Source organism: Onychostoma macrolepis, chromosome 15, assembly GCF_012432095.1.
Source record: "Onychostoma macrolepis isolate SWU-2019 chromosome 15, ASM1243209v1, whole genome shotgun sequence".
NCBI classification, from domain to species: domain Eukaryota; kingdom Metazoa; phylum Chordata; class Actinopteri; order Cypriniformes; family Cyprinidae; genus Onychostoma; species Onychostoma macrolepis.
The window spans coordinates 6,653,542-6,669,578 of NC_081169.1; the positions used below are offsets into that span (position 1 = coordinate 6,653,542).

At 36.5% G+C, this 16,037-nt stretch overlaps 1 protein-coding gene across 3 annotated transcripts in view; it reads left to right on the top strand.

Moving 5' to 3' along the window:
• Nucleotides 1-16,037, top strand: part of mre11a (MRE11 homolog A, double strand break repair nuclease) — a 191,668-nt gene that overhangs the window by 16,511 nt on the left and 159,120 nt on the right. For all 3 annotated transcript variants that reach the window (XM_058799759.1, XM_058799760.1, XM_058799761.1), the window contains one exon: nt 5,361-5,493. In XM_058799759.1, the coding sequence (XP_058655742.1) occupies nt 5,361-5,493 (133 nt within the window). The remainder of the gene's footprint in view (nt 1-5,360; nt 5,494-16,037) is intronic.

The following is a 16,037-nucleotide window of genomic DNA, read 5'->3' on the forward strand; positions in this document are numbered from 1 at the left end:
CTTTTACTACCAAGACTTTTTTTGAGCACGTGTTATTTCATAACGGATACTAACAATAACTCTCCCTGAAGAAATGATACGTAAACAAAGGAATAATCATCCATATTACGTTATTGTTTCAGTGCTCTATGGGACGTTGTTCCGTGGACCCTTACCTTTCTAACTAAACCGGTATTTACAGCAGTGGATGCGTTTAGGGTGTGCCCTATCATACCATCCACAATAATACCGGTAGAAATTTTTCCATGATATAAAAGTGTCATATCACGATATCAATGATATAGTGACTTGATGACATAGTCATTGCCAAAAATATCAGCACCCTTGGTAAATATGATCAAAGAAGGCTGTGAAAATTAATCTGCATTGTTAATCCTTTTGATCTTTTGTTTTTAAAATTCACAAAAAATCTAACCTTTCATTGGATAATATGAATTTAAAATGGGGGGAAATATCATTATGAAATAAATGTTTTTCTGTAATACACATTGGCCACAATTATTGGTACCCCTAGAAATTCTTATAAGTAAAATATCTCTGAAGTATATTCCCATTCATATTCACAATTTTGAGCACTCCAGGGTGATTATGAACATGAAATTATCCAGTCATGGCTTCCTGTTTCACAGAAATATAAATAGTAGGGAAAACAAAGCCCAAATTCCCTTAATCATCCATCATAATGAGAAAAACCAAAGATAATTGAACTTCACAAATTAGTGAAGTGGCTTTAAGAAAAGAGCTAGAGCAGTGAAAATTCCCATTTCCACCATCAGGGCAATAATTAAGAATTTCCAATCAACATAAATGTTACGAAACTGCCTGGAAGAGGACGTGTGTCTATATCGTCCTAATGCACGGTGAGAAGGAGAGTTTGAGTGGCTAAAGACTCTCCAAGGACCACAGCTGGAGAATTGCAGAAAATAGTTGAGTCTCGGGGTCAGAAAACCTTAAAAAAAAAAAAAAAAAAAAAAAAAATTTGGCAAACACCACCTACATAACCACATGTTGTTTTGGAGGGTTTCAAGAACAATTCTAGCTAATCCAAAAACAAACTCCAGCATATTCAGTTATCAGACTCGACTGGAACTTCAAATGGGACTGGCTTCTATGGTCACATGAAACTAAAAAATGAGCTTTTTAGCAGCAAACACTCGAGATGGATTTGGTGAACACAGGGATAAAAAAGTACCCCATGTGTACAATGAAATATACTGCTGTATTTTTGATGATGTGGGCCTATATTTCTGCTGGAGGTCCTGGACATCTTGTTTAGACACATGGCATCATGGATTCTATCAAATTAGAAATAAATAAAAAATCAATAAGTGACTGACTCTGTTAGAAATCTTATAATGGGCCATGTTTGGATCTTCCAACCGTACAATCCAAACACAAACCTCAAAAACATCACAAAAATGGGTCACTGAGCACAAAACCAAGCTTCTGCTATGGCCATTCCAGTCCTCTGACCTGAACCCTATAGAAAATGAGTGGGGTGAACTGAAGAGAAGCACCACCAACATGGAGCTGGGAATCTAAAGGGTCTGGAGTGATTCTGGATGAAGGAATGGTCTCTGATCTCTTTGTCAGGTGTTCTCTAACCTCATCAGGCATTATAGGAGAAAATTTAGAGCTGTTAAACTGGCAAATGGAGGTTTCAAAAAGTACTGAATAAAAGGGTGCCGTTAATTGTGGCCAATGTGTATTAGAGAAAAACATTTATTTCATAATGATATTTCCCCCCATTTTAAATTCTTACTATCCAATGAAAGGTTAGATTTTCGTGAATTTTTTTAACAATTCAGATTAATTTTCACAGCCTTCTTTGATCATATTTACCAAGGGTGCTGATATTTTTTGCCATGACTGTATTTCCTAGGGATGTTGTTTGGCATCTGAAATTATTCAGAATAAGCAAAAAGACAGAATAAATTGTACCGAACAATGACTTGACGTGATCAAATAGAGGCGTGCACTAATGCAGCAAACACATCTGCAGTGTGAAACTATTAAAAACTGTCAGAAAAAGAAGCAAAAATCATTACAAGCACTGACAAGAGACTGTTTAGTACTGTATGACATGTCTTCCATGAGAAGAGGAAGGGGTGGTTGTTGCTGGTTACTATATGATGATTAAAATAGCGAAATGGCCTTAAACAATTAAACACACTGCAGGACGTTGTGTTTTCTAATATACCCATGAATTTGCATGCGTTCAAACAGCGCTGCACGAGCTTGCGGCTGTCTCGTTAGCCAGGGTTCAAAGTCCAAACCGCGAGGGAAATCTGCGCTGAAACTGTTACTCGTCAGTTGCTCAGTAACGCTTTTATGAATTTTTACAAGGCATGTGACAATGTGATACGTGCATCTTCCCAAATTAGTAATGAGAATAATTTATAAATCTGCTGCTGTCAACAAAAAGAATCACTGAGGACTTCCTGCGGGTTTCAAAATAAAAGCTCCATCAACGTTCATAAATGTTAGTATTGTAATATTACTGTTGTTCTGTTAAATAAAATTAAAAAGTAATGATAATAATTTCAACAGCTCTATTAATACATTTATTATAACGTTCTCACATAGTGTTCAAATTGGGATCTGTAATATTTTGTAATGTTTTAAAAGAATTCCCTTCTGCTCAGCAGGCTGCATTTATTTGCATGCCTGATTCAAGAAGGGGGTCTCAAAAATGGCCACAAAATATTATTTTACTAACTTATTAATTTTAAGTTAAATTGTGCTTTGTTGGAATAATGTCTGCTAGAATGTTAAAAAAAATGTTCAGTCTTAAATAAGTATTTTTAAATTGTTGTTTTGTATTAGTGTACAATGTTTAAAAATAATAATTTATTCCATGTAGTGCCCATTTCATTCATTTAACATTTTAATATTGGAGGCATCCAAGTTATTTGACACATTTGAACATAAAAAAAAATAAAATAAAAAAAGTAACGTAATAGTTACTTTACCTGGTAATTGGTTACTTTTATAATGACATAACTCGGTTACTATTTGTGAGAAGTAACTAGTAACTATAACTAATTACTTTTTTTTTTTAAAGTAACTTGCCCAACACTGGACTACTATTGGACTATAATGCTGCTTCTGCCACCTTATGACAATAGATTTACACTTCGAATTAGGTAGTCTGTCATCAATGACAGTAGCTCATTGGAAAAGGATGGAAAATGCCCTTCATTGTGTTTGCACTAATAAATGCTGCTGCCTGCCAGCTGCAATCACCAATAAAATGTTGTTCCATATTTTTTTCATATCGTCATAAATATCATTATCGCAAATATTCTTGAAATATCGTGATATAATTTTGAGGCTATATCGCCCACCCTTATTTGTGACTCGTTATTATGATGAATCTGGTACGTACGCATTTTTATTATTGAATGTTTTGATGTGTACTGCTTACATAAATTTAGCAAATGCATTCCTTATAAGCTTTCCGTTGAAAAACAGCGATCTATCATCGATGCTTGAGGCTTAGACCTTTAGAATAATATATAGTTTGCCAAGATCAGTTTTGCCCCTTTTTATTTAATCTATTTGTAAACATTGACACGTGCAAACAAAGAGTGTTCAGTTTCACAGACAAGGCTTAAGTCTAGCCCCAGACTAAAATGTAATACTGAGCTGAAAGAAATGTGCACTGACTGATCTTTAAAAATATCAGTGTCTTTGTTTTGTCTCAAGATGCACACCAGTAATGTTCTTTTCTAAGGCATGTTAATGAAAATTACTTAAATGTCCTAATTGAACTATGGCCTAATCCTGGTTTAGTCTAAGCCCTGTCTGTGAAACCAGGCCTTCTAGTTAGTTGAATGTCTAAAGTGTACCATCAAAATACAGTGTAACCCATGAATATAGACCGCTGTCACTTTAAGAGCCGCATGGATCCAAATTACCGTTACACGTGTATTTTCATTCTCAACTCTTTACATTCATTTATTACATGACCGACAACGATTTACATGAATAATCACCAAGCGCTGCATTTTAACACATTTTTTGCATGTATTTGACCATTTAGGCATACACCTTGAGCTAAAAGATGACTTTACATGTCCATGTTGCGTTCATTCTCTGAGCGCATCACATAAATCCTTTCACGCTGCTCTTTCACGCTTTTAAAAACATGAATAAATTTAATATACTTTAATAAATCAAGCGCTTCCCATTTTGCAAAAGTCACGTTACATGGTTTTACTGATTAGCCCGTGAAATTGGGCTTTTATGGAACGAAAGAGCACCGCTGGAAAGGAGCGGAATGTGGTGCAATAATCATTTAACTCGATTATTGTATTTTCATTATCATTAGGGGCCGAAATCGAAACTCTCCTATTTCACTCTTCTGTTGCTGTTTTTTTTAACTTTGCAACTGATTATGGTGGCCACAGAGAATCTGCTTAAACTAGGTTGAACTTTGTGCTGCCTTTATCATTCCATGCACAAGAACATGGTCTGTCACAGTAGCTCTGATTTAATCTGAAACGACTGTTCTTGGTCTTGTTCTTCCTCATCTTCCTCTTCCTCCACCTTGTATTCACACTCTTCCTCTACCTCTCAGATTGATGGATGCACCTGTGCCATCTTTTGAATTATCGTGTGTAAACTATGACAGTTGTCTTGCAGTTGTGCTTAACTTTTGCTTTCTTGTGTTAATGGTTTTGCATCACAAGTTCATCACAGTGCAAATTGTGTCTTAGTGAGTGAAAATGTGTTTAGTGTTTTGCAAAAAGAGTGCATGAGATCTGCAACTGTGTCTAAACTGCCTAAACTTGTTTAAGGTTTTGGAGAAAGAGTGATTTATTTGACAAATTGGTTCAGGCTATTGAGAATTTGGTTCAGAGAACAGGGTTTAGTGTCTTAGCAAATGTGAAAAACTGTAAGAATCAAGCATATGTAACGTTTTGAATGGGATCATTTTTATAAATTCAACTGTTATTTTCTCTTGTGGGCTATATGTAAATGTCTTTTATGTGAAATATCTTATTCAGGTCAGTACTAAATAAAAAATAACATGCATTTTGTATGGTCCCTCTTATTTTGGTAAAATAATTAACATTTTACAGATTCTGCAAGGTGTATGTAAACTTTTGAACTCAACTGTAGTTTAAACAGCAAAACGCTATGAATAAAGTGGTTGATCGGAAAGTGATTGTAACGCTGACTTTCAGCTGACTTTGTTCACATGACAGCTCAAAACTACAGTCTGAAATGTAAGCTTTGATGATTGCAGATTAAGTTTTTTTACCTACAGTTGTAGCTGTCATTTACAGCTACTCTATCATTCGTTTACAAGACCCTTTTAACTGTTATCTGCTAACATTGAATTTTTTTTATAGGGATGATGAGGACACATTCAAGATCCTCATTGCTACTGACATTCACCTCGGTTATCTAGAGAAGGATGCCATAAGAGGAAACGACACGTTCGTAACCTTTGACGAGATCATGAAACAAGCCGTGCAAAATGAGGTGGGAATTAAATAATGTAAACACATTTTTTGAGACTTTCTGGTGATTTTGTAGTAAATAATTAATTTATATGAAATGATTACTTAAATTTACAAAAATCCGTCCAAGAATTGTCTGCCTTTCAATTTGTGAATTGGAATTTTAATTAAATTGAATTGAATCGATGGAATTAAATGAAGTGTAATTCAGTGGCTGCTGGTGCTAAAAAAAACAAAAAACAAGGGTCCACACGAGAGCTACAGGGTATCATAAAAATGGTTCAATAAAATTGGCTTGTAATAAAAAATTGCATATAAATTCATTAAATTTTCATAAAGTTTAATAAAGCCCAATGTAATAAGTATGCAAAAACTGTAATCTCTTAAAGATAGACCATTGTTTTGTTTTTTTACCTTAATTTTAATTGTATTGCCAATATATTATTCAAGTTGTCAGAAATAACTGAATATGTCCAACTGAAGAAGGGACACTATATTATTTATATATTTGCATATTGTCCATATAATAATCCTTACATAAAGACTCATAATTTACTTGAAAAGAGACATCCATTGTATAACTACATCATCTACACAAGCCATTGTGCTTGGACCTCGATGATCGCCTCAAGTTAAACTGCGTTGTTTCAGTTACCTTCGGTGTCGTTGCCAACGCTTCTGTGACAGTACTTTGAAATAACAAACGGGGAAACAATGAAAGGCATGACTTACATCACATCCAGCTCGCAAAATCCATCCAAGCTCCATGATTTGTATTTGTATTTTATTTTTTTCTTCATTTGAACTTGTGAAAGGATTTTTTTGTAAAGTTAAAATCGAATTTACTTTCGTCTCAGAAGAGATATAGCACCTATACCGAAACGCTGCAGGTAGTCTCAGTCAAGTCGAGTCACCTTTATTTATATAGCGCTTTTAACAATACAGATTGTGTCAAAGCAACTTTCAAATCTAAGTCTCAGGTCATGCTTGTTATAACACACACCAAGTTTGGTCTCAATACGCCAAACCTTTGCGGAGATATAGCCTCAGATCCTTTTTTGCGTGCATTTCGGCAAATCCGTTAGCACGTTATTCGAGAACGGTTGGAAGAATCAACTTGAATTCCATAACTTTTTGCCAGCATTGTCTGAAGGTGATCTGAGCCAATTTTGGTGAAAATCGGACAAACCGTCTAAGACGAGTTCGAAAAAGTAGGTTTTTACGAACAATTAAAAATAGCGAAAAAACTAAACTTTATGATTTTTACATTTTGGAATTCATTCGACTCTGCTTGAGCTAAGGATTCAGAGGAAAAAAATATTTTAATTTTGTGCCTTACGGTTCAAAAGTTTTTGGCATAAACATGAGTGAAAGTTTGGACAAGTGGTGGCGCTAGAGAGTTTGAGTAAGAGACTTCAAATTTGCTATGGTTAATATTGCTTTCCTGTAGCTCAAATAGTAGAGCATGGCGCTAGCAACGCCAAGATCATGGGTTCGATTCCCAGGGAAAGCAAGAGCTGATCAAATGTAAAAACTGTAACTTAAATGCAATGTAAGTCTGCTAAATGCATAAATGTAAATGTAATATTGAGACTGTCCTCTATCAGTGTGCCAAATTTCACAACTTTCCCGCAAGTGGTTCTATGGGCTGCCATAGACTCAAGACTGGAAGAAGAAGCAGCAGAATAATAAGAATTTTAGAGGGTTACAGCTGTCAGAAATTAGTAGGACATGTAGAGGCCGTTTCTTTGAATGACTTAAGCACATTTGCAGCCGCAGGACATCATTAGTTCTTAGTTTCTAGTTTGATCTTGGTCCACTCTTCTTCCACCCTCTTCCATAGTTTGGTAACTGTATGGGTTTCTTAGCCATAACTTTTTCACCAAGGATTTTCCAGTGATTTACAGTTGGGTTTAGATCAGGACTGTGGGCTGACTGTTTCATTATTTCAATGTTCTTTGCAAAATGGATAAAGCAGATCCTTGAAGCTGTGTAACGGGGACAGTGTCTTGCATGAAAATAGCAGGCTGATTGGGAGATGCTTGCAGGGAAGTGCACTTTCTCTGCAAAGTGCACTTTCAGTCCGACTTCTCTTAAACATGCCAAAACAGATCCTTACTCTATTCAGCACTGAACTGGCAAGCAAATACAGCTGCAGTGTTGAACCAATTCCCCATTGAGAGTCTCTGCATTATCCTGTCCTCTCATGCATTTGTCTTGCGTGGACGACCAGCCTTTTTGGGGGACATAAATGAATTAGTGTCATTGTAAGCATGGAATATTCGAGAAATCACAGATTTGGAATGACCAACTTCTCTTGCAATGGCTGAAAGGGTCGTCATCCCTTTGGCCTTCATCTGGACAACCTCCTGTAGCAGGATTTCAGTCACCTTAGAAGTGGCCTGCCATCTTGCGATCTCAGTGAAAATTAAAGGAATGCTGCCTTTTTAAATAGGGTTTGTCAAATAATTAAGGAAATTAGCACCAGGCCTTAACACCAATAACTTGTAGGTACTGTATCTGTAAGTGGTCTTTAATTTCGATCAGAATTCTTTTTTATGTATCTCATTTAAGTTTTCATACTGTGATTCAGAATACAATTAATTTAAGAAATATACTTAAAACTGCCCAATCTGCTCCTGTTAGGATAACTTCAGATAGGATTAAGCAGTGACATTGAAATTTAGGAAATTATAGGTTGTTCTCTAATTTTGATCTCCATTGTATGTGATGATATCAAACTAGTTAATTTAAAGATTGTAAATGACATATGCAGCAATTCAATTTGTATTTATTTTCCCTAATATTTTTTAAATTAGAAATAATTTGAAAATAATATAAAACTACATGAATTTATATGAATCATTTGAATATAAAACATATGAATATATTAGTGAGATTTATATACAGATTTATGCTTTAGACAGCAACTTCTTGATTCTGTAGTCTCATATACTACAGAATCAAGAAGTGTGTGTATGTGTGTGTGTATATATATATATATATATATATATATATATATATATATATATATATATATATATATATATATATATATATATATATAATTTTTTCTTTTTTTTTCGTTTATGTATTTAATTATTAGGTGTCCCCGACTAAGGATTTACATAGTCGAATCGGAATTTTCAAATCTTGCCTATAGTTGAATCATGTGTTTGGGGCTGGGGTGCAAAATACATTACCAAGAGTCAAGTCAGCCAGTCGACAGTCATAATTACTGACGTTAGCACACAGGAAAATGTGAAACGGATGCCTTGTCTAGTCAAGTCACCTTTATTTATATAGCGCTTTTAACATTACAGATTGTGTCAAATCAACTTTCCAATATCAAAATAGGAAAATAGTGTGTCAATAATGTAAAATGACAAGATTAAACACTCAATTTTCAGTTAAAGGCATTTCATTATTGAATTCAATGATGTCATCGTCCAGCTCAGTTCAGTTTAAATAGTATCTGTGCAATCAAGTCGATGATATCGCTGGAAATTAAGCGTCCCCAACTAAGCAAGCCAGAGGCAACAGTGGCAAGGAACCAAAACTCCAGCGGTGACAGAATCAAGAAAAAAAAACTTTGGGAGAAACCAGGCTCAGTCGGGGGGCCAGTTCTTCTCTGGCCAGATAAACCAGCAGTTCAATTCCAACTGCAGCAAAGTCAGATTGTGTAAAGGACTCATCTGGTTCCCGAGGTCTTGTCCCGATGGCCGCCTTACTATTTAGTTTGGAGAGCATAAGGTGTGGCTTCACGGTATTAAAAGCAGAGCTCGGATCGAGAAAAAGCAACCTGGCATAAGCCTTTGGATCCTCCAGATGTTTTAAAACATGATGCACCACAGTAAGGATCGCATCATCAGTGCCCCTTTTGATTTGATAAGCGAACTTGGTCCTTAATGGTCCTTAACCCTCTGGGGTCCGAGGTCATTTTGGGGCCCTTGAGATGTTTTGACATGCCCTGATATTTGTGCTTATTTCAGCAACTTAAAACATACTATTGACCAACATGTATTTTTTTTTGTATTCAGCACAAACTGTGCTACAATAACATGTGACCAAGATGGATGTACATGTTTGCATTTTTTAGAAAAAAATATTATGCGTGGTTAGTAAGTTTTGGGAAAAAAAATGTAGCTGAAATAAGGCCTTAAAACCCATACTAAATAGTCCTGACCAAGACTTTTGAGTAATCAGTCTTGTAGCCTAGAATATTTACTTCAAAATTATGTGAAAATCATTCTGCTTACTCATTCACAGAAAACAATATATTGATTTAAAATTTTCAAGACATGTTTTGTGATCGAGGGTCTATATGCGAGGGAGTGGCAATGGCCATGAATATCAAGTGATTTTCACCTGAGAGACAAAGGGCCCTCCCCTATGGGCCCCTAATGGCCCATCAGTGTGACTGTGACTTTGAGGCAGGTAAGAGAGAATGTGAGGAGATTGAAAAAAGGTTTTTAATTATTTGTATTTTATTTACAACACAGTATAATCAAAACATACATAATGAAGGTCAAAGACACATTATTGTGCACACTGATCTAACCACAGAGATGTGAACAGACTTTGAGTCATTCCTGCAACAGATTCTGTTCAACAAGTGAAACAAGGAAATCATACCTGATATTTACGTGTGTTATTTAAGTGTTTCTACTTCTTTCCATGGATTCAAGAAGAAAAAAACATAATCAGTAGAGAAGGAGCTTGTTTTGACATAGAATATCAGTGTAGTTGAACATCTGATGTTGGTACAGCTCTCAGAGGAAAACAGTTTGAAGAGACATCAGGATACATCTGGTGCTGGTATCTGATTCAATAAAATACAAACAAAAAACATTTGTGAGCATGTTAATATCAGGAACATCTGTATATATATCATAAATATCATATATATCACTATCATAAAAAAGAGAAAGAAATCTTATATCTGAGAAACTAATTATTATTGTTTAGCACGTTATTAAAATCTATTTCTGAACAGAGTAGGCTATTAATAATAAACATGTACTAAACATACTTAGACTCGTAGCATTCATCATGTTACAGTGTACACTCATATTACTTTTATTGTTTTATATAGAGCATGAAAACATCATAGCGCTGTAAGAAATTTAAATACAATGAATTGCCTATCATATTCAAAATGTTTTACACAATTTCAAACATTGTAGTCAGGAATTATATTTTGGGAAAAACCCAACTATGATTTTGTAGTCATATAGTCTAGTATGTATGATTTTATAGTAGCCTATGATATGATTCTGTAGCCACAGACTCAAGCATGCTTTGTACAATAAAAGGATGTACTTTGTACTATAAAAAAATTATATTTTATATCTGAGAAACTAATTATTATTGTTTAGCACGCTATTAAAATCTATTTGTGAACAGAGTATTAATAATAAACATGGTCTAAACATTCTTAGACGCGTAGCATTCATCATGTTGTCGTTTGGGGGAAAACCCAGCTAACTGTTAAATCTGTTCAGGTTTATGTCACAATAAAACGTTAACTAATGTAAAAAAGAAACATTACTTACTCATCTCCTCTGCTGGGTGAAATCGTGTTCTTCTTTCGAGGGAAATCCTGCTTTTACTCAGCACGTCTTCCAGAAACGAACAGCCGCGATGAAGGACCTCCTCTTTGTTTGTGTTGTTGGGCGTTTGCACGCGCGCACTTACCACGTGGCTATTTACATATGAACAGCGTGAGCGGGATCACATTAGCGATAATGAGTCAGACGGGAAAGATTGAACATCGTGTTGGTTTCATACGGATTACTTCATCACAGAATGTTTGTTTTCGATAAGACTTGCTTCATTTCAAAGTAGACACTTCAAGCTTTCTATAGATATATTTCTCATGTCTCTGTGTTGAGTATTTGCTGAGTTACAGTTCATTTTAGTGACGCGTTTCTAAAAACAGTTCGCGGAGACGGAGAAGACAGAGAGCACACCCTGTTTGTTTTCTTTATTCTTCAGAAGCACAAAGTTTAGTTGTTATTATGAGTGTATACAAATAAAAGTAGACCCTTTACAGATTCGAATGGTGTATTGCTTTTATCTGTACGATCAAAAATGGCAGAGTAATTCAAGCTCATTTCGGCCTTATCAGGAAAATCTGCCTCAAAACGCGTATACGCGTTTGTCGACCCCAGAGGGTTAACCTCTTCCTTAAGCCTCCACACCATAATCCTCTCCAAACACTTAATCACAATACAAGTTAAGGCAACTGGGCGATAATCGTTGTACTCCTGAGGACTAGGTCTCTTTGGAACTGGTATAATAATTGGCTTTTTCCAAATAGCTGGTATACTATGTAAATCAATAGACCTCTGAAAAATATCCACCCATGCTGGGGCTAGTTCTTCTGCAAAAGTTTTTAAAATGGCAGCAGAAAGTCCATCCGGCCCAGTTTCCTTTTTAATGTCAAGACCTTTAAAAACCTTAACAACATCAAAGTTATTTGAGGTTTTGATACAGAATCATCAAGCCGAATAGCCTCCAATACATCACTACAATCATAAGAATCCGCATTGAACCTACAGTAAAAATCATTTAACTCATTTACCATTTTTTGCTCACTGACGGCATGCATGCTTATCCTTTTAGGAGTCATATTAGTTATACACCTTACCTTAGACCACAACTTTTTTGAACTTTTTCAAAACGTTTTTGGAACCTTATTTACAGGCTTACACGACTTCAGCAAGGTGCGATACTGTAGTGTCTCCCGTCCCTTTCTGAAGAATTACGCACAGTCTTGAAGTTTGATGCCAGAAGAAAAGACTTTATTATCTATATAGCGAGAATAAAGCCGAGATCCTTTCTGCAGAAAAGTCTCTCGAATGTCTCTGGGCTTTGGTATATATACAAGATTTTAAGGCGGGTTTTCTATACATTAGAAGCCCCTCTCATGCATACCATTCTACATTTCGCTTGCGTATGCAATACTATCTCTTCCTTGGGAGCTGAGACTTCCTAGACTTGTTATGGTAAAGGAAAAAGCTACCCTATATTTTTCACTGATTATTAGAACTCAAAATTGGTTTGGTAACCTCAGTGACCCTTGACCTCCATACAAAGGTGAATCCAATCATGAGAAAGTATTTAAAGAAGGCCAATTGTACCAAGAACCCCCTGCTCAAGAAAGCACATGTACAGGCCCGTCTGAAGTTTGCCAATGATTCAGAGGAGAACTGGGTGAAAGTGTTGAGATGAGACCAAAATCAAGCTCTTTGGCATCAACTTAACTCGCCGTGTTTGGAAGAGGAGGAATGCTGCCTATGACCCCAAGAACACCATCCCCACCGTCAAACATGGAGGTGGAAACATTATGCTTTGGGGGTGTTTTTTCTGCTAAGGGGACAGGACAACTGCACTGCATCAAAGGGACAATGTACTGCCAGGGCATTGAAGCCAGCCAGGGCATTGAAAGTGGGTCGTGAATGGGTATTCTAGCATGACAATGACCCAAAACACACGGCCAAGGCAACAAAGGAGTGGCTCAAGAAGAAGCATATTAAGGTCCTGGAGTGGCCTAGCCAGTCTCCAGACCTTAATCCCATAGAAAATCTGTGGAGGGAGCTGAAGGTTCGAGTTGCCAAACATCAGTCTCGAAACCTTAATGACTTGGAGAGGATCTGCAAAGAGGAGTGGGACAAAATCTCTCCTGAGATGTGTGCAAACCTGGTGGCCAACTACAAGAAACGTCTGACCTCTGTGATTGCCAACAAGGTTTTGCCACCAAGTACTAAGTCACGTTTTGCAAAGGTGTCAAATAATTATTTGACTCATTAAAATGCAAATCAATTTATAACTTTTTTTAAAATGCGTTTTTCTGGATTTTTTTGTTGTTGTTTTTCTGTCTCTCACTGTTCAAATAAACCTACCATTAAAATTATAGACTGATCATTTCCTTGTGAGTGGGCAAACGTACAAAATCAGCAGGGGATCAAATAATTTATTTATTTTTTCCCCCACTGTATATGAACATATTATATATCAAAATAAAGAACCGAGCCTCTGCTTTAAAAATATATATATAAATTCTATCTTCATGTGTTTGTTTTATCACCACTTGAATAGATAGACTTGAATGCAGATAGGTTTCTTCAGAAATACATTTTGGACAAAAAACTGAGAAAAGTGCATTTTCAAGCAAAATGCATTCAGATGCCATATTCTTTCACCTGTAAGTAATTATATGAATAATTGAAATTGCATTCAATAAACAGAACAAACAAACACACACACACACACACACATACATATATATATATATATATATACACACAGTGGGTCAAAAAAGTATTTAGTTAGCCACCAATTGTGCAAGTTCTCCCACTTAAAAAGATGAGAGAGGCCTGTAATTTTCATCGTAGGTATACCTCAACTATGAGACAAAATGAGAAAAAAAAATCCATAAAATCACATTGTAGGATTTGCAAATTATGGTGGAAAATAAGTATTTGGTCAATAACAAAATTTAATCTCAATACTTTGTTAAATACCCTTTGTTGGCAATGACAGAGGTCAAACGTTTTCTGTAAGTCTTCAAGGTTTTCACACACTGTTGCTGGTATTTTGGCCCATTCCTCCATGCAGATCTCCTCTAGAGCAGGAATGTTTTGGGGCTGTCACTGGGCAACATGGACTTTCAACTCCCTCAAAAGATTTTCGATGGGGTTGAGATCTGGAGACTGGCTAGGCCACTCCAGGACCTTGAAATGCTTCTTCTGAAGCCACTCCTTCGTTGCCAGGCGGTGTGTTTGGGATCATTGTCATGCTGAAAGACCCAGCCACGTTTCATCTTCAGTGCCCTTGCTGATGGAAGGAGGTTTTCACTCAAAATCTCACGATACATGGCCCCATTCATTCTTTCGTTTACACGGATCAGTCGTCCTGGTCCTTTTGCAGAAAAACAGCCCCAAGGCATGATGTTTCCACCCCCATGCTTCACAGTAGGTATGGTGTTCTTTGGATGCAACTCAGCATTCTTTCTCCTCCAAACACGACAAGTTGAGTTTTTACCAAAAAGTTCTATTTTGGTTTCATCTGACCATATGACATTCTCCCAATCCTCTTCTGGATCATCCAAATGCTCTCTAGCAAACTTCAGACGGGCCCGGACATGTACTGGCTTAAGCAGGGAGACACGTCTGGCACTGCAGGATTTGAGGCCTTTGTTACTTTGATCCCAGCTCTCTGCAGGTCATTCACTAGGTCCCCCCGTGTGGTTCTGGGATTTTTGCTCACAGTTCTTGTGATCATTTTGACCCCACGGGGTGAGATCTTGCGTTAAGCCCCAGATCAAGTGAGATTATCAGTGGTCTTGTATGGCTTTCATTTTCTAATAATTGCTCCCACAGTTGATTTCTTCACACCAAGCTGCTTACCTATTGCAGATTCAGTCTTCCCAGCCTGGTGCAGGTCTACAATTTTGTTTCTGGTGTCCTTTGACAGCTCTTTGGTCTTGGCCATGGTGGAGTTTGGAGTTGGACTGTTTGAGGTTGTGGACAGGTGTCTTTTATACTGATAACGAGTTCAAACAGATGCCATTAATACAGGTAACGAGTTGAGGACAGAGCCTCTTAAAGAAGTTGTTACAGGTCTGTGAGAGCCAGAAATCTTGCTTGTTTGTAGGTGACCAAATACTTATTTTACCGAGGAATTTACCAATTTTTTTTTTTAAAATCCTACAATGTGATTTTCTGGATTTTTTTTTCCCTCATTTTGTCTCTCATAGTTGAGGTATACCTATGATGAAAATTACAGGCTTCTCTCATCTTTTTAAGTGGGAGAACTTGCACAATTGGTGGCTGACTAAATTCTTTTTTGCCCCACTGTAAGGTAGGGTTTGATGCATAAATATAATTTAATTTAGCTCAAAGGGAATCATTTATGATTTTATAGGGAATTTGAACAGAATCACTGTTTTGCGGCTGATCACTGAGTCGGCAGCGATTCACTGAACGAGCCGTATAACATTAATTCTGCACTGGATATTAAAATCCAAAATATAGTGAAAACACTATTAATACGCACAGTAACAAGATCGGCAGATTAAGACATTAACTTGTAAGCACAAAACACAAGATACTTCTCTTTTCAATATAAATACGAGTTTATTTATATAAACCTAAGACATAAACTAATCTAACATGAACACACGCATTCACATATTCACACGTTGCAGAAAGAGAGAAAGGATGAGTTTAGAGAATGAGAAAGTGAAATCCCAAGTTTATAGCAATAGGTGCTATCACATAGACCTGAACAAACCAAAACAGCGTCAAAACGCGGTGGCGAGAAGAAGGATGAGAGAGCGCGAAAGAGAGGGATTTGATGGTGTCCTGAGGTTTTAAACTCGGCTTTTTGGACACATCCCATCTGGTGTCTTGACCAATTAGATAGGCTATTATCTTAGCTAGGGTTGTTCCTTCCATCATAAATCAGCGTGTTATCAGTCACATGGTCTGAATTTTACACACTCTTGCAAAGTATAATTTTGGAAGTGATTTCTATAACCAGAATATGATACATTTGACA